At 40.2% G+C, this 16,652-nt stretch overlaps 1 protein-coding gene across 1 annotated transcript; it reads left to right on the forward strand.

Annotated features, from left to right (window-relative positions):
* The first annotated feature begins 593 nt into the window (after window positions 1-593).
* LOC138364999 (pleckstrin homology-like domain family A member 1) lies at window positions 594-13,757 on the forward strand. The gene is made up of 3 exons (XM_069325093.1): window positions 594-666; window positions 1,997-2,157; window positions 13,458-13,757. Exons 1-3 carry the CDS (start codon window positions 594-596, stop codon window positions 13,755-13,757), a joined length of 534 nt encoding a protein of 177 aa, XP_069181194.1.
* Window positions 13,758-16,652: the final 2,895 nt, after the last annotated feature.

The raw sequence follows: 16,652 nt of genomic DNA on the forward strand, positions 1-16,652 counted from the left end.
ATGTCAAGATCCACAAGCCTGGAAACCCACTTCGGCCAATCATCAGCCAGATACCCACACCCACTTACAGACTGGCTAAGCAACTCAACGGCTTACTGACTCCTTAGATACCTTGTGCTTTCAGCCTGAAGTGTCCAAAGGAATTTGTTGACATACTGTAGGGAACACGGACCACAGGGATAAGAGCCATGTTGGATGTAGAATCACTGTTTACCTACGTACCTGTGGATGAAACAATCGGGATGATAGCGGACAGAGTGTATCGTGATCCGGCTTGTACTCCTCTTGACATACCAGAAAACATTCTAAGGAAACTACTCCAAGCTTGTACTAAAGAGTCACCCTTTTTGAGCCCAGATGGGCACATGTATAAGCAAGTAGATGGGGTCGCCATGGGTTCTCCCCTAGGTGTCCTGTTTGCGAACTTCTACATGGGTACCATAGAACAGAAGGTCTTAGTCGACATGGACTTGAAACCTGCCATATACTGCAGGTGTGTTGACGATATTTTTACACAGGTACCTGATGTCAGACAACTGCAGGAGCTGAAGGAGGCATTTGAGCGGAATTCTGTGTTGCGTTTCACTTGCAAGATGGCGAAGAATGGGAAGCTGCCCTTCCTAGATGTAACAGTCACGGAAAGGAGCGGAGGCTTCCATATTGCAGGTTTGTGAAAAATCTTACACATCGCTGTTTTCACTAATTGCCATATTTTCGGTATGTCGAAAAAAGTATTTTATGTAATGGTATGGTATGGTTTTCCTTAGTCTACACTAAGGAAACAAACATAGGAATGTGTTGTCAACGCTTACGTTGACCGTACTCTCAGCTACAGCTCAGGATGGAAGCAAGTCGATGAAGAACTTTATAGAGTAAGGCAGGTCCTAGTCAACAACGGCTTTTCTAATGGTTTTGTTGAAGACATCATAAAAAGAAAGGTGAAACGCCATGCAACCTCTGAAGAGTCAACTAACACAACACATGTACCCCCTATTAGACTATTTTACAGGAAATTATTTTCGACGGCTCATAAAACGGAGGAAAGGGTCCTGAAAGATATTGTTGATAGGAACGTTATGCCTACAGACAAAAATCAGAAGATACAATTGAGGATTTACAATAAAACCAAAAAAACGGCCAACCTACTCATGAAAAACTCTCCAGACACAAAGCAGAACGCCTTAAAGGAAACCAATGTCGTCTATGCCTTCAAATGCCCACTTAGGGACTGTAAGCCCCAAAGAACTCAGTATATAGGTAAGACAACAATGTCTCTTTCCAGGCGATTAACAATGCATAAACAACAGGGCTGCATAAAGGAACATTTAATCTCCTCTCACATCCAGACCATCACCAGAGAAATCTTAAGAAACAACACAGAAATCATCGAGAGATGCAGCGAGAGCAGGAGGCTCAACATCTGCGAGGCACTACACATCAAAATGTCAACACCAGCAATCAACAGCCAATTAATGCACAACTATATTCTACCCACTTGGTTGGGTTGGTTAGGTTCGGTCATATATCTACGTTAATTTTAACTCCAATAAAAAAAAAATTGACCTCATACATAATGAAATGGGTAGCTTTATCATTTCATAAGAAAAAAATTTGAGAAAATATATTAATTCATGAAAACTTGGCTTATTAGGCAAATCGGGCCTTGCATAGTAGGCTGAGAAGTGCGTTCTGGCTACTAGGTACGACATATATATATATATATATATATATATATATATATATATATATATATATATATATATATATATATATATATATATATATATATATTTATAGGTGTTGGCTAAAGTTGAAACGCAAGTGTAGTCCCATACCAACTGTGTGAGGCTATATTTTTCTTCCAGGGGTTCACCGTGATCCCGTCTGGGCGACCGACAGGCTCGTCAGAGTTGTGCATTAGGTAACGAGGTTTTCTCTCTCTGCTGGACAACCGGCTGTGGTAAGACTTCTGTTAATAATGTCATTAATATCGCAGTATCTTGCATGCCATCCTCTTGTGCTTTGGCAGAGAAGACCATGCCGTCCGTACATGTCGGCCTCTGCCTCGCCTCAAATTCACCTGTATACGGTGTGGAGTGGGGCAGCGAGGTGGAGAGCCACATCATTTCAGAGGGTCTGCGGTGTGAGACGCGTGAGGTGAAAATTTTTTCTGAAGGATGGATTTACAGTTCAGTGGGTGTTGATATATAGGCAGGTAAAAGGTGAGGTGAGGTAAGATACAATGTCTTTCAAAGGTAAATGAAATAATAGGATTTTACTAAGGTATTAGGGAGATAAATTTGTATCAACGATCCTTCTCAAATCGCCTTTTAACTGATCAATAAAAAATGGAACTAAATTATACAAACCACTGGTAATGTTCCAGTTAAGCTTCCACTGAAGCCCAATCAAGAGTTCCACGCATTGTCCCCAAACACTCTGGCTGTGGTCCAGGAGTTCTACCGCCAACGCTACTCTAGAAATGCACAACGAAATCACTTTAACGTTATGTATCAATTAGAAAATCTGTAAGAGCTGGGCTCCTACCTCTTTTGCCTGGAAGAAGAGGGGCCCATTAGCCTTGGAAAAAACCTACTCAAAGCATTAGAGGGGACGATTAGTTCGCCAATACACTTTCCATGTTCTTTTGTCCTAATTTGTTTTGGCTTTGCTTTGTTAGATTTTGTAAAGGTTACTTGTTGGTTAATGCAATGAAAGGTTAAAGGATGTTGATCTGGAGCTTCTGAGCTTCCATACAGGAACTGAGCATTCAGCAGGCATGGCCCCTCTAGTTCGCCACACAGAGTCGCTAAGACAGGAACCTAGTAGCTCATTGTTGTCTTGTAGTGTCAATGAACATAGAACCAATTCTTCGAGAGAGCTCAGCGCATCCTTTTGCTCGTCTCTTGCTCAGCGCAAGAGACGACGACGTTTCGGTCAGTCTTGGACCATTATCAAGTCGATTGTGAAGGCATAATGCCATTATGGTAATGGTAGGCATTACCATTATCACAATCGATTTGATAATGGTCCAGGACGGACCGAAACGTCGTCGTCTCTTCATTTTCTAGTGTGTGGTTTGATAAACATTTTTCAGCCACGTTATTGTGACTCCTCGTCTGCTTACCCCCACTGGCCAAGCATCTCGGATGCTTTGGGAAGACAAGTGTACTGACCTTCCAGGTGCCAGTACTTGTTTGGTTATGCTGATTCGCTGTGGTCGGCTGCATCACATACCTGTTCAACACTGATGTTCATAGAGGTGTCAGTTAGGGTGAAAACACATATGTTGCTCCACACCAGTTATTTGCCCTTTTCCCGGGTGTATAATGTTATGCCATCTGGGAAACGTGCAGGACTGCCATGACAATATAATGCAAAGTTCTCTCTCCGCTGTGCTCTAAAGTGAGGCTCTTCTAGATGATGCCATTAACTTCGCTGTGTCGTGTATGCCAACGCTAGCAACTTCCAGTCCATATGTCAACTATTACTCAGACGCAATTCATCATCATTCATTGTGAATTCGGGCACCAAGAGACAGGAGCACTGCAATGATGAGGTGTCACTGGATCTAGACGCGTGCCTGTTGCAAAATAGGAAAGTCCCTCCCTCCCTGCATGGGAGACGCTCGCCGCTCTAAGGTGAGCTTCCTTCTTTTGTCATGTTGCAGCATGGGGTATGGAATCAGCTATTTCCTCCCCCCACTGGGGAAGGAACAGCCCAGTTGGGCTGTTTGCGCCTTTTTGTTGGGTCCGGTGTGGGTCCCGGGATGCAAGGATGTCCCAATGAATATTTCGAACATTTCATGAAAGAGGGATTGTACTTCCCTTACGAATAACCCAGAGATTCTGGAGGGATTTCTTTCACGCATGAGGAAAGGAAGGCTGGTAAAGCAATCTGCGAAGCTATGCGGACACCAAGTCTGACGGGATGGATATCTTGTTCTCATAATTAGTCTTCAAATGGAAGGTTGAGGTGTTTTTCTAGCATGAACTTCAAAAGCGTGTCATTCTCGCTTAATTTACCGCAGTTGTGGGATGGAGAACACCTCAGGAACTCAGTTTAGGCAGAGATAGGCATCTTGTGAGTTTCTAAGGTGTATCATGAGCATCAAGTTTTACACTCCTGTACTGCAGCCTCCTTAGGTCGGTGATTTTTGCATCCAGGACCTCCTCGATTGCATGCGAGCTAATGGAGGGTATCCATACCCAGGAGGGTACAGATACCCAGCTCAATAACGCGAGAGTCTGGCAGAAATTGTCAAACTTAATTTTCTTTACTATTAAAATGTTTACAGTTTTCTCATATGGAATAATAATTATTCATTATAATAAACATGATAATTATTAAAAAAATATAAATTCTTCTAAGAATTTAACAAAATTTATAATACATGGTTAACTTCATGAAAGAAGTGGTTTTGGAAAAGTTGTTCAATGTCAACCAATAATTTGTGACTAGTTGTATATGAAAAGGGTTGCAATTCTTCCAAGTTTCGGTACTGCAGCCTAAATAGAAAGGGAGATTTATATTTTTTTAATTTTTTTTAACGAATATTACACATTTTCAAGTGAGGTCAAACCTTTCACCTTTTCAGATATAATCATTCTATGACACCTTTCTGACACATTAGCATATAATAAAGGCTCTGAAGTTTGGGAGTTTCCAAAACCTCTTTAGTTTTCCTAATACAAATAATCAAAGTTCCCCCCAAAAATTATGCAAATATGTCATGTTTATTGCTATTTATAAAATCAATAAATGAACTTAGGAAAAAACGCTTTCTTTAGATTATAGAGACATACGCTCTACATATAAGGTGTAAGTTTCATGTAAATTGAATAAAAAATGAAAGAGTTATAAGAACTTTGATGTTCATTGAAAATAAATAAGAAAATAATAAAGTCTAAGGTGCTGCCATCTGTGGCTGAGGTTGACATCAACCAATTTTCTCCAAAATTGGCACCCTTACAGAGAGGCTTACGTGCTGACAGGTGTATAAGTTTCATGCAAATCGTCCGATAAAAAATAAACAAATTGGAAAAGAAAATTGTTTTAACTTAATTATTTTTTTAATATAACTAATTATAATATTTGTTTATTATATGTTATTGTGATAGCTGAGAGTCATAGACATGATTTAAGTTGACACTTTTGTTTGATAATCGATTTTGACATTTTGGAATAATTTTGACATCTAATTCAATATATTTTTTCTCCCTTCCTATTTATGCTACGATGCTGCGACTTGGACCAGATGAAACCCTTTTCTTATACAACTTTTGAAAAAAGTTTGATTGAAATCGAACCAGTTTTCATTTATTGCATATTTGGATCCTAATGCCCCCTGGAAGGCTATTGTAATGGTTCCTAACCTTTTATTTAATATTATACCTGCTTCTGGCACTGTAGATTTAGGTCAGCCTCAACTATGTTACCTTCTTGCTCCTTTCACATGCTAATTGCTCTTACACTTAGAGCCTTTCCTGTGAAGCATCTGGAGTGGAATTTTTCAAGTCTAATATTTTCTTTCAAATTCTGCTGTTCCAAGAACACTGGACGCATAATACTAATGGATATTGAGTTTGAAATTTAAATTTTTATGTGATTTATATTTGCTGCTATACATACAAATTCAATAAAAAAATAACTTAAATCATCATCATCATTATGATGATAAATCATCTTAAATCATCTGAAATAGAGGGAATACAGAGAACATATACGGCACGCATAGACGCGATAAAGCACCTAAATTATTGGGATCGTCTCAAAGCTCTCCAAATGTACTCACTAGAAAGAAGACGAGAGAGATAAAAAAAATATACACGTGGAAGATACTGGAGGGCCAAGTACCAAATCTACACAGTAAAATAACAATGTACTGGAGTGAACGATATGGAAGAAAATGCAGAATAAAATAACAATGTACTGGAGTGAACGATATGGAAGAAAATGCAGAATAGAACCAGTGAAGAGCAGAGGTGCCATAGGCACAATCAGAGAACACTGTATAAACATCAGAGGTCCACGGTTGTTCAACACCCTCCCAGCGAGCATAAGAAATATTGCCGGAACAACCGTGGACATCTTCAAGAGGAAACTAGTTTGTTTCCTCCAAGGAGTTCCGGACCAACCGGGCTGTGGTGGGTATGTGGGCCTGCGGGCCGCTCCAAGCAACAGCCTAGTGTGTCGGAAAATCCGACACCATTTAATAATAATATCATACAGACAGATAAGAGCTGTGTTGTACAAACAAGTTACCCATAGAAAACGTAACTTGTAGTGGAATTACCGTCTAAAGAAAACGGGATATCATCACCACATACTATTATAATTCAACACCTATTATGGTGGGAATTATTCTTAAATACATTAGTCTTTGGACTTTACCATCATAAAAACATCTTATATAAATTAACTTAATTATCAATATTAAAGTAGAGTAAATGTGACCCTTCTATCACTTTCTGACATTTGGACAATGTAGGCCAGGCGTCAGGGGGGAAGGAGGGCAGAAAAGGGGGGTAGAAATAGCCTAAGCTACTCTATCCCTTTGAGATGTATTTATTGCTTATCTCAATAAACATACTTGAACTTGAACTTGAAGGAGGGCAGCCATTGTTGTGTCACCTCCGAGACGTGTGGAGCAAATTCGGCTCCTATCATATCTGGACAATGTCGGCCAGTAGCGTCAATAGTATGGAGTGTTAGACATTGTTTATATTGAGACCAGAGGCGCAGGGAGCAAATTCGGCTCCTGTTAATTTTACTTGGACGTAGTGTTATGGATACCAAAAGTGTACCATTATCAACACGCTGTCTACAAATCAAGTTAAGTGTTCTTTCCGAAACCCATTATCTATCATTAGTGGCCATTAATGTCATTGGGTAGGGTGACCCAGTTAGATCACGAAATCGCCTCAAACTAAAGGTAATTAAGCCAGGTCTTCATTGTTCCATGTACTGTATAGTGTTTTCTCTGATATAGCTTGTCATATATAGGTTTCTGGTTTCACAGTTAGAGCCCTTTTGACAGGTCAAGACGAGGATGCATATGCTTTGTGCACCAGTTACTGGGTGATGGAAGCTACCTCAAAGAGGATAATTTGGTGTCTACACCCTAGTTATACCTGGTGGACTAACCTGCTGTACTATAAGATAAGGAACCTCTTCAATGTATGTAGTCTATTACTGTAGTTTGATTGGCTGCATATATATATATTAATTTAATAAACCCCCCAAATGTGTAGAGGATCGATTTGTGAGATTAAGAGATTATTGCAGAAATACAGTCCACTTATCATTATACAAATTGCTATCGAAGTATATAAATTAACGTAAATATAAATTCATATAAATTAAATAAATATAAATCTCACAGGTCGGTTCCCACATTATTTGGTCATCTTCGAACCGGATGACAGATTATTTGATCCTTTGAACCCACATTTGGTCATCTTAGTACCGGATGAACCAGTTAACCAGTGGATTCATTAAATATACTAGTGCAGTGTTATTTAAACAAAGGCCAGCCAGTCAAAGACGGAAGCGTAGCCTCGAGGGAGCTCAGGAGCCTCCCTCAGTTCAGATCTGCCTCATCAGCGGTTTCAGGGACACCCACAGATTTGGTGGCATGTTATTCTGTGAAATGACAGCGCTAATATAGAAGCCAGCCAAATTAGTGGCTGTGTCCTCGCAAGATTGTTCACGGATTTTGTGGTGTTAAATTTCGCGAGAGATTATCTACGAATTTTGTGGACTTTATTTCGCGAGGTCACTAATAATATTTAATACTTCTAGATAATATTAGAAGTTTCATAGAGGCTAATTAAGAGGCTATTATCAATAATTGTGTATATTATTTCTCCAAAATAGAGAATTATTTAATATATATTGCACTAGTGATCACAGTATAATATTTACTAATTGCCAACCCACAACAGGGTAGGATATTAACAATGACTAGTTGAACTATTATCGTTCATCCTAGTCCCATTATTACCATAGTCAGTTGTACTATATTGATCAACCTAACACCATTAATGAATGGTCCAGACCCTATTTTGGGTGTAATTTTTATCAACTCGAGTTGAGTTGTGTATATATAATAATTTACTTATGATCATTACACCTTTGAGTGATTAATTAGTGTCTCTACCATCCTAGGGTGATATAGAAGAGCTAACCTAAAGGTACTTCCAGTGACACTGGTTTATCACTCAAATCATTAGTGTGTATGATTGTATATATATAATGTGTATTAATTTTAAGTGCTAACCTCTAGCAGAGGTAGGATTATTGCCTAGTGAGTTCAGAATTTAACCCTAGGCTACCATTAGTACTTGCTCACAATTTATGAGCCAGTGGTGCCCAATTAACAAGTCACCATGACTAATCCACAGAAAGCAAAGCGTGCTTTAATAGCAAGCAAACGTCAACTAACAAGAGATCTCAACCAATATGAACAGTTGTTATATGAACCTGTAATTAATTATCGTCGGTTGAAAATACCACTGTTACAGATTCAAACCCAATTGCATATATTGAAAGCAAATAGGAAATCTTACCAAAATCAAGTCCACGACGACGTAGTAGTTGAAGATGTGGAACCATTCCTGTCTGACCTAGCACAATATGAAGAAGAAACTCAAGCCAGGTTGGAACATTTACACAGGATAATTGAATCAGAACAATTAGCAAGTACATCAAATAAAGTAGATAATGTTATGGATGATCTGGATCTTTTTGAGAATAAATGTCAAGCCAGATTAGATCCTTTAATCAACAAGGATAAAGCTTCACCCAGTAAAGCTTCACCCACTACAGCTTCACCTAATATTATACCACCAGAAATTAAGCAGTTCTCAGACAATTTATCCACAGTCTCTGTGGATTCTGAAAACCCAATACCTGAGGCTACTAAGTTAACATGCCTCCAAGCTAGAGGTGAAGCTGAACCAGTAGTAGAAAATGTAAATGAAAATAGCGACAGCACTAATTACCCAGTCCAGCCTCCTAGGAATAATGCTGGCAATGAGAAAACTTTCATACATCTAGTACTACAATCGCTGGATTTACCTCAACCTGATCAGACTGCTGACTCATTACAATCCTTCAGCATGGAGTTTGAGTCACTACTAAGAATATTCAGTCTTAAGGTTGATATAACTACTAGTGAATGGATGACCAAAGTAGTCCTTCAACGAAAATTGTCCAGCGATATACTAGATGAATTATATGCACATCAACATAACACCATCCTGACAGTACAGGACATCACTGAAGGTTTACATTCCATTATAAACAAACGACGAGCAAATGAGGAAGTTAAAGCCTCTTGCAAGCCTTCAGAAATAGAAAATAAGAGTCAATTAAAGGGTAAAACAACTACCCCAAATAAACATCAGTCAATTACTCTAACATCAAGTTGCAGAAAATCTGACAATGCAGCAGCAACCTCCAAGCCTACTGTTACTAGTTCACCCAAACCGGTAACTTCCAAACGTGCAGTAAGCTGGGGGACATGTATGTTCTGCAAAAAGAAACATTCAACATACTGTTGTGCTAATTATCCAACCAGAGACACTCGTATGGAGCGACTCCAGGAATTAGGGAGATGTTCGAGGTGTCTCAAGTCACACAACATAGACTATTGTGATACCCAATTCAACACCTGCAACAGGTGTAGAAGAGGTAGACACCATGCAGCACTGTGCAAATATACGAAATTAACGTATTCAAGACCCAAGGTGGAAGATAGCATTCCCACCACAGTACAGTACTGCAAGGTGCAACAAACAAAGAGTGTCCAATCGGCAAAGTCTAAAGGTAATACGACTTTGCCAACTGCCCAAATTACCATCCTGAATAAGAGGGCCAAGGTCCATACCCGTGGGTTGTTTGACCAAGGATCCCAGAGAACATATATTACTAAAAAGCTGGCAGATGAATTACAATTAAGGCCTGTAGCCCAGATGTCGTTCAACATCTCAGGGTTTGTAACAGATGCAGGACCTCAAGTCTACCAGGTGGTACAACCATCAGTACGCTTAGGCAGGTACGTCTGTCGAGTACAAGCCATTGTGGTGGACAAAATACCAGTAGACCTACAAGTTCAAGGTCTGAGAGCAACAGCCAAATTCCTGAGAAATAGAGGAATAAAATTGGCAGATAATATTAAGTCTGATCACCTCACTGACTTCGGTCTCCTTGTAGGGACAGACTATTGCCATCGATTCATCGGTAGCCCTACTAAATATCAGGGTATAACCATGTTAAACTCTGCAGGAGGTAAATTACTCTCAGGCCCAGTATCAAGCCTGAGGAGACCTATGCCTGCAGATAAACAATACCAATAGAAACTAAATTTGTCAGCTGATTATATTTCTCCAGTAGCATTATACTAAGGAGATTACAGCTGACTATACCAGCAGAGGTTGATGTTAGTATCATCATTTAAAGCTGAAGAAGAGTTCATGAGGCCTCAGTGGCAAATCAGTGAACAGTAGCCTAAAACAGCTACAAGTCACTGCGACCAATGTCACTGAACCCACTGCAGTCTCAGAACCATACTTTACTTTAATGATGAGCTATTCAATCTTCTGAATCAATTAACTAAATTAAACCCCAATAAATCTGATGACTGATTTGATACATTTATTATTTAATCAAGATGTATTCCATGGGCCTCAGTGTTTATATATCAGTGACTAGTTACCTGAACAAACTTCAAGTTATATCTAATGTCACTGATCTCACTGCAGTCCCTGAATCATACTTGACTGTAGTACTTGATCACATTCAGTCTTATGGGTTAAATAATAGGTAATAAGGCTTGAATATTAGCCTTTCAAGAGTTGACAGGGAAATGAAATTGCATTAGACTTCTAACCCCTGCAACTCTAGCACGGGACATCCGTCCTGTACGAACAGACGCACAAATGTGTGATTACTAACTACTAACATCAAATTAATCAAATAATTCGAAGGAGGAGTATCGGTGTTCGTCTGTTCTAAATAGGACTTCGACCCGTGAGCAGCCCCTGGGGAATTATGTCGGAAAATCCGACACCATTTAATAATAATATCATACAGACAGATAAGAGCTGTGTTGTATAAACAAGTTACCCATAGAAAACGTAACTTGTAGTGGAATTACCGTCTAAAGAAAACGGGATATCATCACCACATACTATTATAATTCAACACCTATTATGGTGGGAATTATTCTTAAATACATTAGTCTTTGGACTTTACCATCATAAAAACATCTTATATAAATTAACTTAATTATCAATATTAATGTAGAGTAAATGTGACCCTTCTATCACTTTCTGACATTTGGACAATGTAGGCCAGGCGTCAGGGGGGAAGGAGGGCAGCCATTGTTGTGTCACCTCCGAGACGTGTGGAGCAAATTCGGCTCCTATCATATCTGGACAATGTCGGCCAGTAGCGTCAATAGTATGGAGTGTTAGACATTGTTTATATTGAGACCAGAGGCGCAGGGAGCAAATTCGGCTCCTCTTAATTTTATTTGGACGTAGTGTTATGGATACCAAAAGTGTACCATTATCAACACGCTGTCTACAAATCAAGTTAAGTGTTCTTTCCGAAACCCATTATCTATCATTAGTGGCCATTAATGTCATTGGGTAGGGTGACCCAGTTAGATCACGAAATCGCCTCAAACTAAAGGTAATTAAGCCAGGTCTTCATTGTTCCATGTACTGCATAGTGTTTTCTCTGATATAGCTTGTCATATATAGGTTTCTGGTTTCACAGTTAGAGCCCTTTTGACAGGTCAAGACGAGGATGCATATGCTTTGTGCACCAGTTACTGGGTGATGGAAGCTACCTCAAAGAGGATAATTTGGTGTCTACACCCTAGTTATACCTGGTGGACTAACCTGCTGTACTATAAGATAAGGAACCTCTTCAATGTATGTAGTCTATTACTGTAGTTTGATTGGCTGCATATATATATATTAATTTAATAAACCCCCCAAATGTGTAGAGGATCGATTTGTGAGATTAAGAGATTATTGCAGAAATACAGTCCACTTATCATTATACAAATTGCTATCGAAGTATATAAATTAACGTAAATATAAATTCATATAAATTAAATAAATATAAATCTCACAGGTCGGTTCCCACATAGTGGACCAAACTCTCACAAGTCAAGCCTGGCCTCGGGCCGGGCTTGGGGAGTTAAAGAACTCCCAGAACCCCATCAACCAGGTATCAAATAAATAAAATGTCAGAAAATGGAAAAGTAAGTACCTAATTAAACAAGAAAGTAATATAACTAAATAAGAGCACAGCCTCATCATTTTACATGAACTAATACAGATACTTGAATTGATAAATGTATATTTTAACATATATCAAGTAAAATATTATTTCAAAAAGATTAAAAGTACTTGTCAACAAGCTCTATCTTTGTGACAGAATTCTTAAATATTGTCAAGCATCCACTTGTGGAAATTCCTGATCTCTCTCTGTTAGTTGTTTAGGGTAGACTAGTTCCATCACCTCTTCAGCGCGGCGCATGGGATCATGAAGAGTCGCTAACGTAGTCAGCATCACATGTATAGAAAAATCCCATATGAAGCTAGCCTTTTGCATAACATCAAGCCCAACCCATAGATACAAACATATCAAAACATCCAATCTATTTTATTCCCATTATGGTAACTTCATCCAGGAGACTGGTAGTAAATGAGAGTTTCGCCGGAAAGACAAAATATTACTTTTCTCCGATGTACTAATTGATTTGTGGGTCTGTTTCTGGGCCACACAAACCTCACTCTTAAATCATATTTAAGTTTTAATTGGTTCATTAACTCAGGTGCGGAACACCAACAGCTGGTGTAATTTATTAGTTTACACAATACTTGCTGTAATGAGTTCGTAATCCAGTGACTTCTCAGGCCTTAATACCTGCACAATTGCTGTACCCGAGTTGATTTTAAGTGTTCTCCAACGCAGTCATAAACTTTCCTGCAGCTGAATTATACAGAACTGATAAATAAAACATAATAATGTAATTACTGTATCTTAAGAATCATATTGTGGTAATGTTAACGCTGTAGATGCCGGAGCTTACATTAATGACAAACATGCAAGCATCTGCCGGATTATATTGCACAGATAAATTATCATAATAACCATTATCTTCATTACTGGAGGAACCAAATGTGTAAAGTTTGTGGAGTTTGCGACCTTTGTATCGACTTTAGTTTAGAAGGAAACATAAAGAGTGTGGTATTGGTATTATAAAGTAAAGTTCAGTGTCAGACGGTAGTTTAATAGACTTAGCCACCCAACATACACACGGGGAACAGAAACATGTGAAGCAACTTGAAACTTAGTTTGCAACTCTAATCAAATTAGATAATCAAGATATGCCACAGCCACATTAGAAGAGTGATGACCAAGACATTCCACAGCCACATCAGAAGAGTGATGACCAAGACATTCCACAGCCACATCAGAAGAGTGATGACCAAGACATTCCACAGCCACATCAGAAGAGTGATGACCAAGACATTCCACAGCCACATCAGAAGAGTGATGACCAAGACATTCCACAGCCACATCAGAAGAGTGATGACCAAGACATTCCACATCCACATCAGAAGAGTAATGACCAAGACATACCACAGCCTCATCAGAAGAGTAATGACCAAGACATACCACAGCCTCATCAGAAGAGTAATGACCACGACATCCTTGTGTTCCATCAGTAGGGAGACACCTGAGAGAGATCAACACAGCCACAACAACAACAACAGATGAACAACACCCAACGCTCAGGCGGCCGTCACCGCTGGACGTGTCTTAGTGACCATTAGGGAAGCATAGGGCCGAAGGCAACTGTCAGGGGAAAGCGCCAAGCCATAACGACTATATAGCATTGGGATGGGGGTCAGGATAAGGATTTGGGATGGGACGGGGGGAAGGAATGATGCCCAACCACTTGATTGTCGGGGATTGAACGCCGACCTTCATGAAGCGAGACCGTTGCTCTACCGTCCAGCCCAAGTGGTTGGGTGGCATACAGCTGAGAGTAAATGTGGTGCTCAGGGTCACTTAGACCTCATTAGTAACGGAAGTCACTAAGTTATCATTATTTGGATAGAGGATATAAAATAAATTCGCAAATGTAAATCTTTGCAAAACACTTTCAACCTGAAAAAAACGTTTTGTGTGTTGTTGAGTGAAGACCATCCTGGCAGTGTTGTGTGTGACGTCACTGTTGTTGAGTGAGGACCATCCTGGCAGTGTTGTGTGTGACGTCACTGTTGTTGAGTGAGGGCCATCCTGGCAGTGTTGTGAGTGACGTCACTGTTGTTGAGTGAGGACCATCCTGGCAGTGTTGTGTGTGACGTCACTGTTGTTGAGTGAGGGCCATCCTGGCAGTGTTGTGTGTGATGTCACTGTTGTTGAGTGAGGGCCATCCTGGCAGTGTTGTGTGTGACGTCACTGTTATTGAGTGAGGACCATCCTGGCAGTGTTGTGTGTGACGTCACTGTTGTTGAGTGTGGACCATCCTTTGCAGTGTTGTGTGTGACGTCACTGTTGTTGAGTGAGGACCATCCTGGCAGTGTTGTGTGTGACGTCACTGTTGTTGAGTGAGGACCATCCTGGCAGTGTTGTGTGTGACGTCACTGTTGTTGAGTGTGGACCATCCTGGCAGTGTTGTGTGTGACGTCACTGTTGTTGAGTGAGGACCATCCTAGCAGTGCTGTGTGTGACGTCACTGTTGTTGAGTGAGGGCCATCCTAGCAGTGTTGTGTGTGATGTCACTGTTGTTGAGTGAGGACCATCCTGGCAGTGTTGTGTGTGACGTCACTGTTGTTGAGTGTGGACCATCCTTTGCAGTGTTGTGAGTGACGTCACTGTTGTTGAGTGAGGGCCATCCTGGCAGTGTTGTGTGTGATGTCACTGTTGTTGAGTGAGGGCCATCCTGGCAGTGTTGTGTGTGACGTCACTGTTGTTGAGTGAGGGCCATCCTGGCAGTGTTGTGTGTGATGTCACGTCGTCCCTGATTCAACAGCCAATAACAATACAGTAAATTATCTTACGTTATATTGTTTACATAAAATGTTAGTACACTCCTGTCCACATATGTTGGGCCATCTTCCTTGGTCTCTAATATAAATATATTGATTTTTAATCATTGCCGTATTATATTTTTCAATAGATGGCTGAGAGAATTTTCTAAACAGGGGCAACCCATTCTCAGACCAAGTCCATTCCATCCAGTCATCTACCCCAAAGACGCATTCATCAATTTTAATATTCTGTTCATTCAAAACTGGAATTTTCTCAAATATAAAGAAATATTATATAATAGCTGTACCCGGCCACGCGTTGCTGTGGCTCAGCAACGCCTGTGAGTTGCTGAGCCACAGCAACTATCCCCTGTCTCCCAGTCCTCCCCTCCATTTCCCCCTTCCCAGTCCCCTCATCCTGCCAACCATTCCTCACTCCCTCGTCCCTTTTTCCTCCCCTTCATCCTCCACTCCAGCATCCCCTCGTCCTCCTAACCATTCCCCACTCCACTATCCCCTCGTCCTCACTTTCCCGAGTCCCATCGTCCTCCCTACCATTCTCCCCTCCCCCTTCCCCTCGTCTCCACCATCCCCAACTTCCCTGTCCCTTCATGCTCCCCCCACCATTACCCTCTCCCCTGTTCCCTCATCCTCCTCATCATCCCACACTCCTATCCCCTCGTCCTTCCCACTATTAACCACTCCCTCGTCTGATTGTGGGAAATTCTACCCACCATATCTATATTATCATCTAAGAAATGTATTATTTTTATATCATATCAGAATCACTATAGATTCATTATACATCTTGATCCTAGATGACAATGCCACTAGGATCACGTACAGCATAGGGCCAATAGATGTCTACATGACTTTGTGCATGATCTCTCAAGGATCCAGAAGCTTCTAGCAGGATTTCTTAATTAAAAAAATATTGGAACGAAATAATCAACATCCGGTAGGGATTATATCGAATCCTTAATGAGAATCAGTAGTACTATCAAGTACTACTTATAATCTTTATATCCTATATCTAATTATATTATAATCACATCTTATCTCAATCATATGTCTAGACAGGAAAAATAATCAATCAATATTCATTGAAAGCTACCCCTCTCAAGGGAGAAGGAGGGGCATCTCAGGAACAAGGCGACCGACTGGGATGCTCCCAGGAGAACACGTTTGTTGACAAAACAGTGAACAAGTGACAGTACCTTAGCGAACATTATTTAGCTCAGGACACCTTATCGAATTATCTTTATCACCAGTGATTACTCTATAGAACTGGGGGAGTACCTGGCCAATATCTACAAGGAAAATTCCTAGAACATTTATATCAAATAAGAGTGTATAGTGGAACACACATTGACACTGTCTTCACCTCCACCCTCATCCTTCTGCCACTGCAATTAAGGACAATCACATAGCAACGCTACTAGAACATCATACAGCAAAGCTGTGATATAAAATATCGTGCCTTAACTCGTGACAAGACAGTTCACAAGTCTGGCACCCTCGTCAGACAGGCACCCCGGCATTGAGAGAAGTATATTGAATGTTATTACAGTAGTGTATTAATTGATC

Source organism: Procambarus clarkii, chromosome 15 (genome assembly GCF_040958095.1).
Source record: "Procambarus clarkii isolate CNS0578487 chromosome 15, FALCON_Pclarkii_2.0, whole genome shotgun sequence".
NCBI classification, from domain to species: Eukaryota; Metazoa; Arthropoda; class Malacostraca; order Decapoda; family Cambaridae; genus Procambarus; species Procambarus clarkii.